A 19,955-nucleotide genomic window follows, 5' to 3' on the forward strand; every position below is an offset into this window, starting at 1 on the left:
TTGTATAAAAATAAACCGGTGAGCTAGTACATCCACATTTATTCAGCACAGATGTCTTGGCTGTAGCTCAGGAGGTAGAGCAGCTCATCTACTAATTGGAAGGTTGGTGGTTTGACCCTTGGCTGCTCCATTCACCTATTGTACTATCCTCGGGCAAGATGCTTAACCCAAGTTGCTTCTCAAGCACCCAAGTGTGAATGTTTGATCTACCCTTAGGTGTAGAAAAAAAGTGCTTCTCTGAATAGGCGAATGTTAGGCGAAACAACATGTCGTGTAAAGCTCAAGCAGAGCAGAAATGTGCTGTGTATAAACAAGTCCATTTAACATTTTATAGTTCATTTGGTGAAATATTTTCTTCTGTCCCAAAGTGTTGGTAAAAATCACCAGATAAACAAAACATATTTGAGTGGATTTTTATTCTTCTACACTTACAAAAATTCATGTAATAAAAAGTAGTTGCTGTACACCATAAAACACTATAGAAAACATCGTGTTCACCATCAAAAAAAAGCATTTTTTCTTTTTCTTTACATGTTTTTTTTTTTAAAGAGTAAAGGCACATGTCGCTCCCTTGCAGACCTTAATGTTTTCACACAAGAGAAATGTGGTTTCTTTCCCTTTTTTGTTTTTTTTAACTGGTCTGATACTTGTTTGTATATCTACATGGGTACAGTCATGGTACAATCACAAGCACCCTTGCACACACACACGCACACACACACACAAGTGGACACACAAGCAGAAAGTTACATATTCACTCGAGGACTCATTCATGCATCAAACAATATTTTCTTTCATGTGCTGAAACTGAATCTAGTTTTCCTTTATACAGCAATTAAAAAAAGAGAGTGTCAAGTTTAAAATCCTTTAAATACAGTTATTTAGGCAAAAATAATAGCAACAATAAGAAAAAAATAAACAAGGTGAGGCCAGAGAAAGATCCCTATTAGGCACATTTTTTCTATATACATTTCAAAATAAAATCCCTTGTTGAAACATTAGACAGAAACAGAAGAAAAACACTTAAATGTTGTCTTTTAAACCACACTACATATTTTTGTTTCTTCACGTTCATGTGAATAGCTTTTTTGTGTTGGGATCCCACCCTGAGAGGTTTAATTTTCACTGCTTCCAAGGTGACTCCTGCAGCACACAGCAAATTCAAAAGTGTTAAATGTTTTGGTGTTAGTAGTCTTAGAGTTAATTTTACTCTAAGTAGAGTCACATTCTTTTAATGTAACTCTGAGGTGTAAAATAATAGTAGTTAAAATCGAGTGTTAAAAATGAGTGTTTCTATTTCAAATCTGGAGGTGTTACAATGGAAACATTAACTCTTGACCTCTTAACTCTGAACTCCTACAGGGGCTATGACACCAATAGAGTAAATTCACAGACTCCGCCCCCAGCACGGCTCCGATCGAAGCTGAAGTGAAGCCGTTTCAGAACATTTTGCTCTACATATTTGAGTTGTTTGCCATGCTTGGTAAGTCATGTTTTCAAAGATTGTTTCAATTATTGTTATTAGCTTTTACTTCTGTGGCTCTTTGGAGTTGAGACAAAGCTGTGTGAAAGGCATTAGCCATGTTGCTCGGTGATAGCATAATATTCTGTTTTAGCTAGCTGAAAGGTATTGTTTGCGGGCAAATACCACAGCCTTGAAAAAAAGCTTGCATGTGAATTTTCAGTCAAATTTCTTGGTCAAATACACTTAAAACAATGTCTAGAATGTGAAATGTTGATATAATGGTGCTACTTGAAGCCTGAAAACGATCTCCCATAAAAAACGAGCAAACAGCAGTAGCAGATGTCCCGAGTCCCGACTGAGTTCTACGTTAGCACTTAGATTCCTCCAGAGTTTTGTGCACACGGTTTAGGTAAAAATGAAAAAGGTTGAGGTTTTACATTTAGTTCAGTATTACCTGTTGTCTGTGTCCTTGTGTTTTGGGAAAATACTTTACACAAGTAATGGCTCAAAAAGGATTCCTTTTTTTTTTACTGTGCTGCAATTGATTTGTGCCATTAATTAGTGTCAACTAATTTTTATTCAATCTCCACATAGGATATGCTTGAAGATGGAATATGGGGGAGAGCAGAAGTGCGTTGAAGTTCCACAAAGTGATGACTGAAGGACATGCATATTGTATTTTGTATTTATTGAAATAAGTGATGAGAATGCTGTTATTTGCATTTACCAGCTCACCTATGTCAGACCTTTTGATAAACGAAATTCTAATGAAAGTGAGAACATGTACACTGTTACATCTTTCAGAAAATGTTTTGAAATTGTGGTGCACAGTTCAGAATAAATGTTTTTCAAAAACCATTACGTCTTTTAGTAAATGTTTATTTCCAAAATAAATTTCTAGAAGTTCAGAACAGTAAAATTCCCGCTTTTTAGAATTAATTAGAAGATAACTCTTATGTAGTTAAACTAAAATACTCTTTGAGAGTTAATATATAAACTCTTAACACCAAGTGTTAAATTATCAACTCCAGAGAGATTTGGTGTTTAACACTAAATCAGAGTTAACATACTAACTCTCCAAAAAGAGTTAAATTAACACTCTCTGGTGTGGACCCATATAGACACTTTAAAAGTGTTGAAATCAAATCTGACAGTGTTAATTTGGACATGCTGGATTTGCTGTGCAGGGGAGGTAAATGTCCTCCCACAACCACTGATAACCAACATATCAAATCAATTATGGCACTCGTATGGCTGTCATTGTCCTGTAGCGTGTTATTGTAATACTTGGAAAACGTTGGAAGTTGCAAAATCTGATGAATAAGTGTGGAGAAGCGGGTGAAGAGCTCAAGAAAATTCCTAAAAATGAAAGCATGCTGGGCATGATGGATTGAAAGAAACATGTTAGTCTAAACCAATATGTCCAAGTCTTGGTCCTGGCAGCACACAAAGAAAAAATAAATATGACACGCTCTGGAAAATATTACGCCATGTCTGACTATACGGTCCATGTTTTGGAAGTGTTTAATGATTGATGTATTCTACTAATGGATTTTTGTCATAAAAATGTATGTGCTACATTTTTATATCGTTTTGGAATGAGCTAAACAAGTTGGAAATACTGCTGGCCAAAATTGCTAGCGAATGTCCATCTGCCTCGAATAATGTGCCAGCTTTTCTCACCTAAGTACAGCCAGCACTTGTTTCTTTTAGGAAACTAGATAATAGAGCACCTGTCTCTGCTACAGCCTGCTGGTGTTTAACAATGAAGTTTTTCTTTTTCACGGGCACACCTTTTAAATAACAGCCATGATTACAATAATGGTGAACATACACACACGCACACACACATTAAAAAAAATTACTGTTACTTTTAGAGCCACGAAATAGCTTGAAATAACAAGACAAAAAGTTTTCCTCTCACTGCACAATGAAGCAAAATTGAACCAAAGTTTGCAAAGTTTGTTTCCATTCTTTGACTCAAACAAAGATGTCAGACAGAAAAATGAGCCATTGTTTGTTCACCGAGCGAGGACATGGATTATAAAACTAGCTAAAATTCTTAGATTCTAGAAATGTTGTTTTGTTTTGTTTTTAGCAGTGGTGCTTGTTGTGCCAGAATTTTTAAGAGATCTTTGAAGGTTTTTTTACACTTACAAAAACAGTGGGTTGCTTTTGACTAAGATCATGAGTGCAGTGCCTAAAAACAATGAGGAGAAATTAACTGAAGGTAAGAGTACTTAAGATTCCATTCCTGCCATTTTGAAGCCACAAAACTGAGATTGTGTTTGTTTGTTTTTGTTTTTTTAAATAAACTTAATATTTACCGGTGGGATCAGCCTTCTTTTATGAGGATGGCAAATTGTACAGATCAAAAAAACGCATCTTTGCTCTGAGGTGTTTCTGTTCGGCTGGAAAACTAATCATTGCTCTGCATTGTTCTTTTCGTCTTTCTTTCTTCTTAACCCCCAACCTCATCCTATGCTGCTCCTTGCCTCGCTCCCTCTTCCTCTTCAAGCCCATTTCTCAGGCTGGACTTGCAGGAAGTGAGCACAATGTGTTGGCCCAGGAGAAAGATAACACAGACAGGAAGAGGCGGGCACAACCTCCCAGATGGACAGGAAGTTGAGTCCACTGTTTGGTCTCACTGATTAGACGATGGAGAAAAAGACAGCGCCGAGGAGATACGGTGAGGCAAACAAGGAGAGCAAAGCTGAGACTGAGGAGAAGGAACTGGCTAAGTGTATATATATATATATTTAAACCCCAACAGGAAGGCGTTGAGAGGACTTCCAGCTATTGTCTCACTGTTTATCAAAAGGCATTCCAAGCAGGACTGAGTTTTAAGGGAACAAGTTCAACTCCGATTCCTGGGACTGAATAGCAGGTTAAATAAACTGAAATGAAATTACTTTTTTTAAAAAGGAAAAAAGAAACACACTAGGCTGTGTGTGTTCAGTAGGGTGGTATTATCAGCAACAATTGGTACTAGATTCACAGATGTCACAATAATCACAGACAATGGTGACCTTCTACCTTCGTGGTGCTTTATGAATGACTGCAGAAACAATGGTTTATTTCCTGGGCATTTGTTCGTACAATAATCTAAAAGATCTGTGATTATTGTTTAAACGCTACCGAGTGCGGCCTTGCGATTGGTTGTTCCTGATTACTTAAGAGACGGGGCAGGCCAAATATCCAGCATATCTGGAAAGGAAAAAAAGAGCTACTTTGGTTTTTGAGAAACTCTTGTGGGTATTTCTCATATTTATTGACATTTTATAGACAAAACTTCAATTTGACGCCAAGGAGTGCCATATCCGTTGCTAAGTAGAATATCCTTACTATCTAATGCTAAAATTCAAGGTAGAAATAATCCTACACAACTATTAGGAGAAACTATTACCTAACTTTTAGTAGCTATATTAAGTAATCATCTAGACTATCAAAAAGTTTGGGGGTATTTTTCATCTCAAGTTTTATGATCTGATAGCAGCCAAGAAGGTTTAGAGGTTAAAGTTATTCAAGCCACCTCAGAGTCATTGTGGCTGCCCAACTAGCTGCTTTTCCAGCTCTGTGCTTCCTGAGTTGTCTGAATTACTTTTGTTCCAGTAGGCCTCTGAGAATTACGCTTTCATCTCAACAATAACTGTGATGATGGGTTCTGTCAAATAAACCCTCGGAACATGCTGTAATTCTGTCTGAGAAGCAGTAGCGTCATTTCCTTTCTGTCCGTCTGTCGATTGTCTTTTCTCTTTTCAGAGCAGAAGATAACTGAGAAAATGGGCAAAATGACTTACTCGGAAAATGACCTTATTCATATCAGAGGGTTGGTTTTAGGAACACAAAGCGGGAAAGGTTTTTTAAGGTTTTCACCTTAAAAAACAGCAAAAAAAAAAAAAAAAATCAGGGACTTCTGATGCTTCTTTTGAATTCTGTTGACTACTGTTCAGACACCTGAGGTCATGTCTGGACCTCAGAAAAATCACGAACTCAGTGGGCACGTCACAAAATAACCCATCGGACTTAACGCTCTGATGAACAAAGTAGACTTTACAGAGCTGAACTTTCCTCAGAGACGGTCTCTTCTAGTATTTCAGATGAAGAAAACATAACTGGCATCTTGCTGTGATCAAACACTTCAAACCCCTTTGAGCTTAAACTCGTGTGGCTGCTCAGTTTCCCAGTACAGTAACCCCCTCAAGCAATCATATTTACAAATCAAATCATCAACTACAGATCAAAAATAAAATCACCTCGTTCTCCCCATGTTCGTGTCCCTTTTGTCAAATTTATATAAAAAAAAAACACACATCAAAGTTAGAAGAGATCACACGCCGTATACCAAAAGAGACAGAAAAAAAGAACGAAGGGGGAAAAAAAGATCAGCAGTGAGTTGCTTTCACAAGCAGCATTTTGCAGCCCCTGTTGGATTGAATTATTACGATTCCTTTAATTCTCTTTGTAGCAAAATGAACTAATCTTCAGAGTCTGCCATATTATATTAGCAATACATTTTAATGTTAAACAGGATATAAGGATTTAAATATATGAATTCAGTTAATCATACATTAACAGGCCAATATGATGGGGAAGGTTAATGCTTATTTTAGGGGATACAAAATGAATCGTTATAAACTTTTCATCTTCAATAGTCTGTGTCTTTTGCCAAAGTCACCACAGGGGAAAAAAAAAAAATCATATTTCAAAATGCTGCTGCAAAATTATTAAATGCAAAAGAAATTAAGTAATTGTGTAACATCACTGAAAGGGACTGGATTATCCATACCCATCCATACCCAACCCAACTGGCTTCACCTGCTTAGACCTTTTTCAGAATAAAAGGGTTACCGTGTAAAACTCACAACACTGCTGTAAAGGAAAATCCTCATGGTGTGGATCTCGTATTGTCACCAAATAATCAGTCCTCTTGCAAATGTATGAAGCCACTATTTCTATTATTTCTATCAAAGATGTCCTGGTGTTCTGTTCCTTTAAAAAATTTCCAATATTTCACTGGAAACAGGAAAAAAGAAGAGCCTCCTTGACTCAACTTCATGGAGTTTCCAGGATTTTGATTAAGCTTTTTCTTTTCTTTTCTTTTCTTTTGACTGGGAGTGAACAGACAGAGGCACAACACACTAATGGATTCACTGAATTACACATCATAACAGAAGTTAGTCATTGTTACTGGATAAAAGCTCCCTGATTTTGTTTTGAGGAGCTGGAGAAGTCTCTCAAGAACACGGTTATCTACTGTAGGTCTGTTTCTGTGCGAATGTGTATATTTCCTGCATGCTTCCGGTCAGTATGTGAGTGTATTGCTATGGCTCTTTCTGATTACTGTATCAAGCTGTATGTTTGTTATGTATGTGTATGATTTGTCATTATGTGGTGGTATGTGGTATCAGTACTGATGGTAGTAATCTGGGCCGTCTACACCATAGAGCTCCGCCAGGGTCCTGAACCTCGGGCCCCAATCGTTGAGAAAGTCATAATCCAAGTTCGAACCAGTAGAGGAACTTCCCAGAGAGCTGAGACTTCCGGCTAAAGACTCGGGTCCCTCGTAGCCGTAGATGTGGAGAGTGTCATAAGGGAATCCGTCTCGGTCGTGATCAGCTTCGTCTTTCTTTACCTCAATCATCGCTGCCATGTCGCCCTTACATGCGGTGGGCTGAGTGTGGTGGGGGGGTTTCTGGACCATGGCGTAGAGTGAGGGGTGGGGGCGGTGATCTTGGTGGCGAAGCAGGGAACCGTCGTGGCAAGCGGAAGTGAGGATTGAGACATCATAACTAAAAGAAAAGAGGATAGAGTGAGTAAATTTGCTGATCACATTTCTTCATCACAGAGATTTTCTGGGTACGGACTAGAGATGGCACGATACCACTTTTTTATGTCCGATACCGATACCAATATCATAAATTTGGATATCTGCCGATACCAATATGAATCCGATATAGTGTTTTTTAATCAATAAAACTGTTTTTTTAATATCTTGATGCATTTTGTATAAGTTCATACTCAAGTTTAAATAAACAACAACACTAAAGCTATTCTGTTATACCTGTATGTAAAAAATACACTGCGTCCAAAATATTTCATAGTTCAGCAATACTGATCAATCTAATAAACTTAAACCTACACCATCCTCCCTATTCTGGTATTTTAAAGAGTACTTAGCAGAAATATCAAGCAACCTAACTAATAGGGTTGCAAACTCCCAGCAAAAAACAAAAGAAATAGGGAACCACCCCCCACCTCATGATGCTTAATCGACGTAATCAACTTTAATTTGATGCAGTGTGGAAAAAAAAATGCACAGAAATAAATTATTTTTCAAGAATAATTAAATAGATTCAACATCTTTCTTCAACAGAATTGCAGACTGCACAGATGGTACCTTCCCAAAGGAAAAAGTACTATAGCTTGTGCCCCCTTTTCCCTGTTCATGCCCCACCTGCCCCCCTGGCTAAACTTTGCTAGACCCGCCCCTGCACAGTTACCAGTCGTCAGCTACGTAGAAAAAGATCCTGGTGTAGAAAGTAATATTAAATAAATTCTAACAACAGCTTATCAAGCTTAAACGTGCTGCTGTTGTTCAGCCGCTGGTTTCCTCTTTCTGGCGCGAAGTGGGCCAAAGACAAACAAGAGAGACGGACTCGACAGAAAAGCCGATCAGCTGATCATTAAGCAGTTTCACGATTGAAGTAGCAGCAAGAAGAGGCAGTCGCTCCAGGTATTGGTTGTTAAGCTTAACGCGGGAATGCTTTACAAACATTCAGAGATGAATGTACACACTTGCTTTACTTCTCTCTGGGATAACTTCCTCGGACATGAAATGCTGGTTTGGTAGGGAGGCTTCAAATACACACAGCTGCTCTATCACCTGATGCATACTGCTCCGACGGTTATGAGCCGAGTTACGCCATGTCGCAAGTTTTGTGAGGTTTTTTTTTTTTTTTTTTTATATTTAATGGATCGGATTACATTTTTTTATTTCTCTCCGATATCCGATCCAGTAATTTACGTCAGTATCGGACCGATACCGATACGTAATATCAGATCGTCCTTCTCTAGTAAGGACATTTAAATATGTCCACTGACATATTTATTACAGAATGCTTAATGCTACAGCTCAACTATCAAGTTATATTTTATCTTTTTGTCTTTTTAAAAATATTTTAGAAAGTCACCAATAGTAATGCAGTATCTTAGCTACTCTGCAACTTAGATATTCTTATATTAACTTGCGTTTGTGGCTTTTATCGGCAAACAGTGAGTTCTGGTACATTTAATATGGAAAGTTTACCTGAATTATGTGGATCTCTAGTGATATTTAGATTTAGATTAGGTAAAATTAAGTCAGTAGATAAGATTAGATTAAAGTGCAGATAAATGGAGATATAGGAGGTAGCACACTTTATTATTTGTTGTCAAGGATTTTATAATAATAAAAGGATTATGCAAAGAAACCATAAAAAAGCATAAGAAAGGCTGAATATATCTGTTTCATTTATTTTATTTTAAAAATAGGAATATCAGGATGTAAGCAATAGAAACATAGACAGTATAAGGTAAAGAGGAATGTTTAAATGTTTAAAAAGCTGTCTATGTTCCCAGTAGACAGTTTCAATCCTACATTTAAATAATTAAAGCTCCCTTCAGTTTTTGTGAGCTGGTTTTTTTATGCATGGCAGCCACAAAAGAGAAATTAATGACATAAAAAGAGCATTAATGGCCTCACTGGCATTGCTGAAAGTGTGAGTAAGAAGCAACATTTATTTTACATTTTTACTTAAAATTGATTTTCTGTCATTCTTTGACAAGACTTTATAAATTCTTGGGTTTTTGAGGTTTCATTCAGAGGTTACAAATCTTTCCTTTGAGAGGTTTATAAAGAAAATAGAATCAAATGTAAGTCTGCAAAAAGAGGGGGGGCTGCTGATAAACCATGTCAGCTCATTTCAGTTCTATTCAAGTTGTCAGTTTAAAAGTGTATGGTGGTGCTTCTTTTCATCTGCATACCCATTAGTGTCCATCTCTCCTCCTCCCTCCTCATCGTATGTGACCAGCTGCTCGTGAATCTCTCCGCTGTTTTTCATATTGGCCAGAGAATCCTTCTGGTAGCGTTTCCTCATCACGAACAGGATCACTATGACTTAAAAGCAGAAAAGAAACGTGTGTTTAGAATCTACTCGGCTGACATCCAGCACAGCGAATCAAAACTGCTGTTGGTAGAAAATGAAGACATCAACAGTAAAACAAAAAGACAGACTGCATTTACTCATTTATCCTTTCAGACCAATGGCTCTATGACTGTGAAATCATGATAGAGACTCGCAACCAAAGCAGAATAAGAATGGGGCCAGGAAACAAGTGAGAAAAGTAGAGCACTGACAAGGGAATGAGACTAGAGGACAGTGCAGTGACGAAGGAGAGAAAATGAGGAATAGATGGTTTAAGGTATCTGAGACGTTCGCCCCAAGCGTGAAAACCTTAAGTGAATCTACTCAGCCAGAGACATGCACAGAGTAACTGCACAAAGAAAGACAAGAAAGGGGAGCATAAAAGACAGGAAGGGAATTTCAGTAAACACAACAAGGGAAGTGGAAATGAGTGTGAGAAAACAACGTGCAGGGGTGTTGAGAAGGAAAGGAAAGAGAAGCAGAGGACGATGAAATAAACAATTGTGAAAGAGAGAAACGGGGGAGGAGGGGGTGTAACAATGGGAGTCTTAAATCACAAAATCAATAAAGAAAAACATTTGTTTCAGATCAAGAAACAAAGACAATTATCAGACTTGAGACTTTTAATTATGTCTGTCTCAAAAACAATCGAGGTAGCATGCTGTGCACAGGGAAAAATATTCTAGCAGAACAAGGCCTAACTCTAAACCTAATTAAACGTGCAAGATTATAGATTATATGAAAGTATAATCTGACTCGAACTGTGACATTAGTAACTTTAAAAATTCCACTGGAACATCAATCAATCTGTGTTCCTGTAGTAAGCAGCTATGAACAAGTATGCTGTTATTTATAAATGTCTTTTAATTCCACACAGGAACCCAGCTGTGAGGGAGGTGGGTTGCAAAGTGGCTTAAACATGTAGAGCAACTGTGGGAAGGCTGAAGCAGCTATGCATTTGATTAGATATCAACCAATTGGATGTGTAGAAGGATAACAGCTGAGCTCGACTTTATAGTCTGCATGAAATAGCTCTTTGCTATTGTGTGTAAAACAATCTCGGAGAGAATGATGGGCAGCCCTTTACGATAATCCCCTTATGATTTTATCTACAGGCCGTTACACTAGAGCCGGTCTGATCTTTCATAAACTGAAGCTATAACTGTAATTGTTTCCAGAACAACCAGGCTTACTCTAAAATTAAACGAATTGACTTGTACACAACATTATGATGACATTAAAGTGAGTTCAAAAGGCCAAACTGGTGAAAGAAGCTCAGTAAAGTTTTTGATTACACGCTGCATGTCAGTGGGCACAGAGTACAAAGGACAAGGAAGCAAGAGAAAAAAGAAGAAAACAAAAAAGGGGGGAGGGCACTGATTGAGGGGAGGAGGAAGTGGAAGAAACTGGCGACTTAGGGGTGAGGAAATCAGGAGAGAAAGAGAGCAACAAGGAGAGAAGGAAGGATACATTTGACATTAGATTAGGCCCAAGCCTCGGTCCCGATATGAACCTCTTTCTCTCTCAGCGGACGGGCAGCATTAGCCATGCCTTTTAGTTGAGGGTGAGTGGGACTAATTTAAGTTTGCATGGGAAACCAACAGATTAATCTTTTACAACACATGCTCTGCAGTTTAATAAGCTCTGGAGATATCAGACTTAGAGGGACAAGAAAAGAGAGGGGGGGGAAAAAAGAAGCCCTTTCTTTAGAGAAGAAGGACTGAGAAAAAATGTCTTTTCGTGTGTCAAACCCAGCTTCATGTGAGAAAATGTGCCTGTGAATGGGGAGCACGCTAAATTGCTTTGGGCCCTGACAGATAATGACAAGTGCATTAAATAGTTAATCTAGCCTGTGTTGGGGCTGTTTGATAAAGAGAAGGAGAGATAGAAGGGGGAAGTTAGGGAGACAGAGAGACCCACAGGGAAAGAAACAGAGGAAGGGGGAGATGAAGGGAAAAAATGAAGGGGAAAAGGCCCGATAGTGAAGGAGTGTATTAATAGTTAATAGGTTGAGTGTTTGGTGGTGCTTGATAAGCAGACGGCACCTAAAGAACTGATAAACTCCCCTCATTACCACTCCTATTCTTCTGCTGCTTTTCCCACAATTCTCCTCTTCCGTGTCTCTCTTCTTTAACCTCTTTCTGTCTCTCTGTCACTCAGCCGGTCTCATTCCACCTCAATTCACCGTCTTACATCTGTCCGCCTGTTTCAGCACTCTCCACATCCAGTATCTAAGTCTTGATATACACTTTTTTCCACGTGTCACTTTGCCTCCATCCCTCCTTATCTTAAAGTTGTCTTCTTTTTTCCTTCCTTCTTCAGTACATCTCATTCCACATCCCTCTTGTTTGGCCAAGTATCTCCAGTGTGCCTCTCATCCAACATGACAACTGTCTCTTTTTCCCAAAGAAATACAAAAAAAGGCAGGGGGCGAAGGTATCAAAGAGAATATTGAGCGCACAACTACAGGCATTATTTTCACATCCGCCGCTGCATTATTCATAAAACCAACAACACCAGAAGGGGAAAACGTTCCCCGCAAAACACAAATCTTATTTATCGCAAAGCAAGGGCAAGTGAATCTGTGCACGTGTCCCGATCACTCAGCACTGGCTTTTTGCATCTATCACTGATGCTATCTTCATGAATTTCTCTCAGAGAATAACAATATATACAGAAGTTCTCTGCTTACCGGTAAAAAGTTAAAGAAGAATGAAGAAAAGTACTATTTTTACATTACTGTCTGTCTAAACATTTAGGCATCTATCTTTGATTCAATCTTCAAATATTTCACAAAAGCGTGTTTATTATTTGTTGTGTGTAAACGCAAACAAACCCAAAACAAGGCGAGTGAAAATGTTGTTTTTTTTCCCTGTTGTTTAGAATTCTTTTTCAAGTCCTATTGTTCATTTTTAAAACTTTTCCTACTTCCAACAGCAACATTTTTTTTATCCAATCTCTATTCCAGGCATAAACATGGCTGTCTACAAAGTGGGTTAAAATGTGACATGTTTCATTGCCCTTTCTGTTTGTTGTATCTCCTTTTTCACTTCCAGATCCCCTTGGGTGTGCTTTGCTTCATCCATACCCAAATTATGTTTTTTTCAGCTGCTATCTCATTAGTTTATTTGATTTGGCACATTTTTTATACCCCTCTCATTTTTCCAAGCATGTGACCCCTTTCAGCATTTTTTGTGTTTCCTCCTGGTCTCAAACCAGAGATCTTTCACACATAAGGTGAAAGTGTTAACAACTACACCACAAGACTCCAGATCACACCCTGGAGTACACTTCAGTGAGTCTCTGAGGGTGAGAAAACACATCTGACCACTGGAGAACAGTGGAAAAATAGATTTTTAGGTAAGATAAATTTCTAGCTTGGAAATCAGTCAAAATGCTTTTGCATTTCACGAGCCAGACCGAGTGCAGAAATTAAACGATTCTGCAAAATGAAAATGGTTTTGTTTCTGAATGTTTATTGGCTTTGTTATTCCAAGCAAAACAGGAGAAAATATTTTTTGGAAAATAGTCAAATGTTGGAAAAAGCCAAAAATAATTACTATTGTAAGACAGAAGATGACATTAAGCAGGTCCTCTGGTATTAAAGGTGAAAAGCTATGGTCTTAAGAAAAAACAAACGTCATTTGGATATATGGATTTTCCTGTTGTATTATAATCCCATCATTATGTGCACTGATATTGCACATGCCATTATGTGTAGCTTGGACAGATTCTACAATACGAATGCAAAAAAATGCAATAAATATTTCAATGCATTTCCCAGACTTTCAGCATAAATGCAAATATTCTGGGAATGATATGTTTTCACCTTTCTATATATTCTAACACAGACAAGCATAAATAAATTTAAAACAATATAGAGATAGTTACTCAAGCAAATTCACATGCAACCAAATCAGGATCTATTACCTAATATTATAACAACTTAAAACTTCATTTTCATATCATATTCATGATGGACAGTCTAAAAAAGGATGCTGAAAAAACAGATATATCATTATGCTTTCTTCCTGTCAAAACCTGACACCTACAATACCCAGAATGCAACTCAACCACTGATAGATCTGTCAGATATCTGTTCAGGTTTCTTTTGGCCTCAAGCAAAGATGAGCAGAGAACAGACGTCGTTGATTTTTATTAACTCCATACCTGCACAACTTCTAGTCATCTGTGACATCATTGAGGTTCAGATTTTATGCCGCTAAAAAATAATTTTCTTATAAAGATTAATACTCTTAAAAAAGCCTGTACACAGACTATAGCATTAAAAATCTCAAGGTTAACCCTTTAAGATGGTTCTAAAAGTCAAAACAATGAAAGAAGGTAGAAAAAACAAGTAGTATAAAGAAAAAAGTAAAAAATAACTTACCGAGAATTGTCAGTATGCAAAGCAAAATGGCTGTCAGAGCATGAACACTGACTCCCATTCTCCGAGCCTCAGGTTTGCAATAAGTACGATTCCGGTTGGGATCACACTGGCATATCTACAACATATTACCAATCAGTCGGTCAGTACCTTGCCTGAATGTCCATTTACTGAACATTCATTGAAGCTACATATTTACTGCATTAAAACTGAGTTTACAGAGACAAAACATTTCATCTTTGCAATTATTTAAAATTATCAGTGCTAAAATAATCTCAAGCAGCTTTCAATATCACGCACACAAAAAATGCATACCCCAACTGATACTGTGGAGACGCTGCTCTTGGAGGGATGTCCTCCGTCACTGACCCTTATATCCACCTTGTAATTCTTGGGGTCATCCAGGCTGAACGGGCCCTGTTTCACAATGAGAGCTGCTGTGCCATCTATACAAAGAGATACAAGAAAACACACATAGCAAGTTAAGTACAAAATATCACACCACCTTTGCTTCACCAATTTGCCTCACTCATCACCTCGTTTCACTAAAGCAGAACTAATGCTCACCTGCTCAGTCTACACAGTCTATTTATGTGAGTCATGCTGAACAGATAAGACGAGATTTGAGATAAGACAGCGAGGAGAGAGTGACTAAATAAAGGCAGAGAGATCATTTGTGGTTACGGCTTTGATGCATTTCAGATTGGAGTCAATTAGGATCATAAATAATCACAGAACATAAAAAATCTGCAAAAGCAAATCCTACAAGGAGCCAAGGCTGATTTTAAATGAAGTGGCAGAACAAATGTATTAACATAGATCACTCTCCTTTGCAGAAGAATGTTGTTGTCATTGGAAATATCTCTTCATTACAGACTACTCTGTATGTAATTTGGTCTGTCAGTGACCAGACAAAGTCTGATACAGAAAACTTTAGTCATCTCATTGCCATAGTTTACATTTCGTGGCCTCTCATCGATTCTTTACTGCTTTTCTTGCCCCTCACCCCCCATTTCCTGGCACATGGGAACCCCCAGTGTTAAGACAGAGGTTTGCCTTCTCACTCCCATTCAACAAGAGTAATTGCCATATTGACTTGTTGTAATAATGTATGCTCTTCAGTTACAATAAAAAAAGGCACCTTGAGATTACTGTTATTGTGACGTCATTAAAAAAAAGCTATTAAAAAAGAACTGAACTGAATTGCAGTTTTAGTTAAAAGAAACTTGTTGAGTAGATTACATCGATGTCCTTTTCATAGACCTGAGCAACAATACAGTCATTAGTCAAACTCCTGGCAGGCAGAAATTTCCTGCCAAACGCTTTCCTCCACAATATCCCACCACTAGAGGAATTTCAGAGAGCACAATGGCAGGAAGGACCCTTCTGACTACTCTCAAATAAAGAAACACATCCAGTAGCTTTGGTTTAAGGTCAAGTTCAAACAAAAACAACTTTGCGATTTTTGACATTTGGACTTGAAGTTCAAATCCAGAGTGTTTAACAGAAGCCCTGATTTTTCACCAGCACGAATAACTTCCTGCCTGAAAGCATTTTCACAAACACTTGCACAGAGTAAAAGTATGTTCTTACACTTAAAGTCCTTTAAAGAGTTGCAATTCTTTTTCATGTACAAGTATTTCCAGCGAAAATCAGGTCACACTGTCTTGTGTGATTTGTATAGGGGAATACTGAGAATGTTTACTGAAAAGATCTATTCAAGTATTTGTCCCATTGCGTGTTGAACACACAATCATTTCTACCTTGGAAATGAAAATATATTAAATACCTGCACCACAATTTATTTATTTATTTATTGTTTTTAAACTCTTCGTGAAGGATATGTGACATTGTTGCTCTTTGAATTTGCAGTTGAAAGAGTGCTCATGAACACAAATGAGTATATAAACTCTAAAATGTTGCTGCAGGTATTTCAAGTGTCCGTGTATATGGGAAAAGCAGCAATAATGAATACAGGAGACGATTCAGTTCTGTAACAATTCCTCAATGCTGTATAGGAAATAAACAGTGATGACACTCTGGTGGTATCCAACCACGTGTTGGTCCTTTTTGCATTGATCTTTAACCTATGCAGAGATTACAGAGACACACTTGTGTGTATTATTCCAAAAGGCCAAGAGCACATAACATGCAGGACAGTGGAGCTCATTTCAAAGAGAAAAAAGTACATCAAAAAAACAAAAAACCAAACATAAAAAAAAAAAACATGCTTGAGAAGACCTGCAATTTCTATTGTTTTTAACCATTTATCTTCGCTACAAATACATTCTGTATCTTCTGAATTCTGATTTCTCTGCACGATGAACTAAACTAAATGATGGGACAAAAACATGAATGAGACTAGTCTATATACACAGAGTCTTCCACATAATTTTGACTCTATTCCCAGTCACAGGACATAGGGATGAACAAGGCTCTGCATATAAGGTGCTTAACTAAGTTTACTATCTCAATAACCAAGATAAACCAGATAAAGCCTGTATGACAACATCTGCAAAGGTATGTGTGGAAGGATATGGTTGTAAATGAAGCCTTAACTAACCGAATAAAAGATGAAACAGCTTCTGTCCGCCCTTCATCTCATCCCTCCTCTCCGTCTCGTCTCCTGCTCCGTTTTTGTTTGATTTAATCTCTTTCCTCTCTCTCTCTGGATATTTCTCACTATCCTCTCTTTCTCTTTCTATTTACATATTTTTCTTCCGGCGTCCTATTCATCTTTTCTTATTTTTTTCCTTGTTTTCCTACCTCTCCTTCCCTTTTGTCTGTCCGGCATTAATGGGCTAAGCTTCATGTAGTCGTGTGGTCTGAACATGGAGTTGTGTCACTTCACTGTGCAGCTACATTGACTGTTGGAGTGTGAGATTCTTTGTGAATCCCATAATGAAGGTTGTTTTTTTGCAAGTTTTAAAGAGCTGGTAGTCGATGAATATTTCAAAAGCCTTCACTTTGCAGCTCTTGTTGTGTGTGTGTGTGTGTGTATGTGTGTTTGTGTCTCTAGGCCATGTTTTAGTTTGTGTGTTAAGTGGTGTGAGGTGTTGTCAGATGGGTTTTGGGGGCACAGTCTTGAGCCACAGAGGAAAACATCGGTTTGCACTGACAACCAGCACTTTATCAAACAGCTACCTTCTTCTCTCTTCTCTCCTTTTCTCTTTCCCACCTTTCTTGCATCCCTGTTTCCTCTTCACCTTTTTAACCACTGCTCTTAAAATGTGGTGTTTCTAATGTTCTTTCATGTCCTCATCTTCTCTTACTACTTTGTTCTGCAAGTGTCCTTATTTCGTTTTTCATCCCATGCTCTTCTTTCTTCTCCTCCCCTCTCAAGGCACTGCTTTTCCTCCCTCTTCATTAGCTTTAGTCCTCTTTTATCTCAGGTTCTCATCTACTGTTATTCTCCTTCTTCACCCTGGCGTTGTTCCCGCTAGTGCAGGGTCCGCTCTTCGGCAAAGGTTTCTCCATTTGGTTCTGTCCAAGGCGTCCTCAGGTGATGCAGTGACGGACTTAATGTCTTCCTTGATTTTGTCGGTCCACCGTTCCTTCAGTCTGCCTCGTTATTCTCTATTTAGTTGTTTTGGATTTCCTATTTTTCCTTTCCTTCTTTAATCTTTACCTTACGTAAAGCATCCGTTTCAGTTTTATCTTCACCTTCTTTTTTTCTTTTACTGCTTGTAAGTCTCTTTTGGTTCAGCTCCTCCCTCTCTCCTCTTAGTTCTGAACTTCTTGCCTTTTTTAAAATCTTTTCTTGCACCTAAGCCTAATTTTTCCTTGCTTTTGCACTACTCTGTCTTTCTTTCCTCCTTCAGTTCAACAAGTCAACCCCTCTGGGCACGTGCACGAGTGGAATTTGTTGAGTAAAATTCACATCATTTTTCTGTTTATCTTCTTTTCAATATGGTTCAGGTTTCAGATTAGATAGATTAAATACTAACACCTCACCTAAATCTTTCATCTGATTACCTTAGGCTTTCATCTACTTATATTTTTCTTATTTCTGACTGCAACAGTTGGTATGAATTTCCCTCTGGCTGTCATGGATAATAACTGAATATGATGATAAAAATCATGACTGCACTTTTACTTGTGCTGTTATGTATCCTATATTGAATGACCTCTCCCCTAAAGCTGATGCCAACAAATTTCTCTCAGGATCACACTCTCCATATGTCACATCAGTTAATTCAAGCTAAACCTTTTTCATTTGTAAATATACACCTACATATTTTCCCCCAAATGACATCAGTACTATTCACTCTTTGAGCTCTTTGCATATGGAATAATCAAAATGAGATCTCTGCATGCTGGTGCCAACTAGCTGGTTCATTTTAGTGTCTACAGACATACTACATCCTGAAAAAGACCACTTGCATCATTTAATGAATAAGAATCAAACAGTAGCCATCATGCCTTTGAATCCTTTGACTACTTTGAAGACATTAGTTACAGAGGTTTTAGTATTGTGTGTGTTAATATTAATAGGTTTTCTCTGATTAAAATTCTTGGTTCATCCCCAATATATTCCAATGTGTTAATTACTCCTCATTTAATGAGAAAAACTAAAGCATTATATAGATATACTAAATTAAATGAGCAAATTAGCATGTCAGCACAATCCACCCCAAAATACTAACAATACTGGTTAGTTTTACATGTGATCTACAGCAGTTTCACTGTTTTTTAAGCACAGGCACAGACAGTTCATCTTCATGTGCAAAACACAAGACGTGCTTTTTTTTTTTCTAAATTAAATGTAATCACAATTAGCATCACAATTAGCACTAAACCTGTAAATCAGTTAGCGTGTCTAATTTAGATATTCTTATCTTTATATTTTGCGGCTAAAGAACCAAATGGGACAGGCAAAAAAAAAAGAAAAGATATTCTTATCTTTATATTTTGCACGTTGAGAAAGGAACTCCCACTGAGAAATTTTGTCACTGTGCTCTTGGTAAATACCCAAAGTAATTTTTTTATGCCAAAACCCAGTTTGCAGTGCTACAAGTTATTAGTAAACCAGGCCCATAAAATATATATCACCAGTCTGTCACAGGGGGATCACATAGAAGCAAACAACTCACACATACAGCCTATTTAAATTAACCACTTACTAATATGAATGTGTTTTGCCGTACCTGGTGAGAACCCGAGTAGGCACAAGGAGATCATGCAAACTCCACACAAAAAAGACCCTAGCCAGCCACTGAACTTGAGCCCAGGACCTCTTTCTACAGTTCCCATAGTTAGTAATTGTCCTCTTGATGTAGTTTCTCTTTTTTCCGTCCTTGAATGTATTATAGACCTCTCAACAGCACCACTTTGTGTCACTATGCTCTTTGAACATCATCAGCTGTGACAAGGTTACAACACAGAGGGAGTTATCTTCAAGCCCATCAAACCAATAGCTCTCGTTATTTCCAGTCTTTGTTGTGCATTTTAGATAGTACTTATGGTCCCAGACAGGCTCTCAAAATCTCCCGTCTGGCTTAAAGAACCGAAGGATGTTTTTGGAAGTTAAAATAATTTTACATTTCAAAAACAGAGCATTGGGCTTCACATAGAGTTCCAGTTGTTGCATAGCAACAAGTTCCAAGGCTAGTGCTTGCTCAGAGCACCATTTAAAGCAACAAGCAAGAAAAGAAAAGTAAATAAATGTTCAGTACACAGAAGGACTTACTGCCATAGTTTCTGATGGAGAAGTTGGAATTCTCACTCGCCAGACTGAAAGTGAAGGCAACTGGCTGATCGTCTTTATCTGTGGCAGTCAAGGTTCCAATTATCTGAGGAAAGACCAAAAAATGACTCTAAAGTTAATCTTTCTGCACATTGACTGCACATTTCTGCAGTCAATGTGTGCAGCCCATATATGTAAATTATATATGCACTGATTTATGCAGACATGTAT

General features: G+C 37.8%; 1 protein-coding gene and 1 long non-coding RNA gene across 3 annotated transcripts in view; both read right to left on the reverse strand.

The window, feature by feature from the left end:
- Positions 1-399: 399 nt before the first annotated feature.
- Positions 400-19,955, reverse strand: part of cdh5 (cadherin 5) — a 73,010-nt gene continuing 53,454 nt past the window's right edge. For both annotated transcript variants that reach the window (XM_085182278.1, XM_085182277.1), the window contains 5 exons: positions 19,728-19,830; positions 14,354-14,484; positions 14,042-14,156; positions 9,491-9,623; positions 400-7,257 (listed from right to left, as the gene is read on the reverse strand). In XM_085182278.1, coding sequence (XP_085038404.1) covers positions 6,873-7,257; positions 9,491-9,623; positions 14,042-14,156; positions 14,354-14,484; positions 19,728-19,830 — 867 coding nt within the window. In that variant the 3' untranslated portion in view covers positions 400-6,872. The remainder of the gene's footprint in view (positions 7,258-9,490; positions 9,624-14,041; positions 14,157-14,353; positions 14,485-19,727; positions 19,831-19,955) is intronic.
- LOC146505738 (uncharacterized) lies at positions 16,751-19,721 on the reverse strand. The gene is made up of 2 exons (XR_014877507.1): positions 18,956-19,721; positions 16,751-18,891 (listed from the first exon to the last, which is right to left on the reverse strand). It is a non-coding gene; the product is annotated as an uncharacterized LOC146505738 (long non-coding RNA).

Source organism: Neolamprologus multifasciatus, chromosome 13, assembly GCF_963576455.1.
Source record: "Neolamprologus multifasciatus chromosome 13, fNeoMul1.2, whole genome shotgun sequence".
Taxonomy (NCBI): Eukaryota; Metazoa; Chordata; class Actinopteri; order Cichliformes; family Cichlidae; genus Neolamprologus; species Neolamprologus multifasciatus.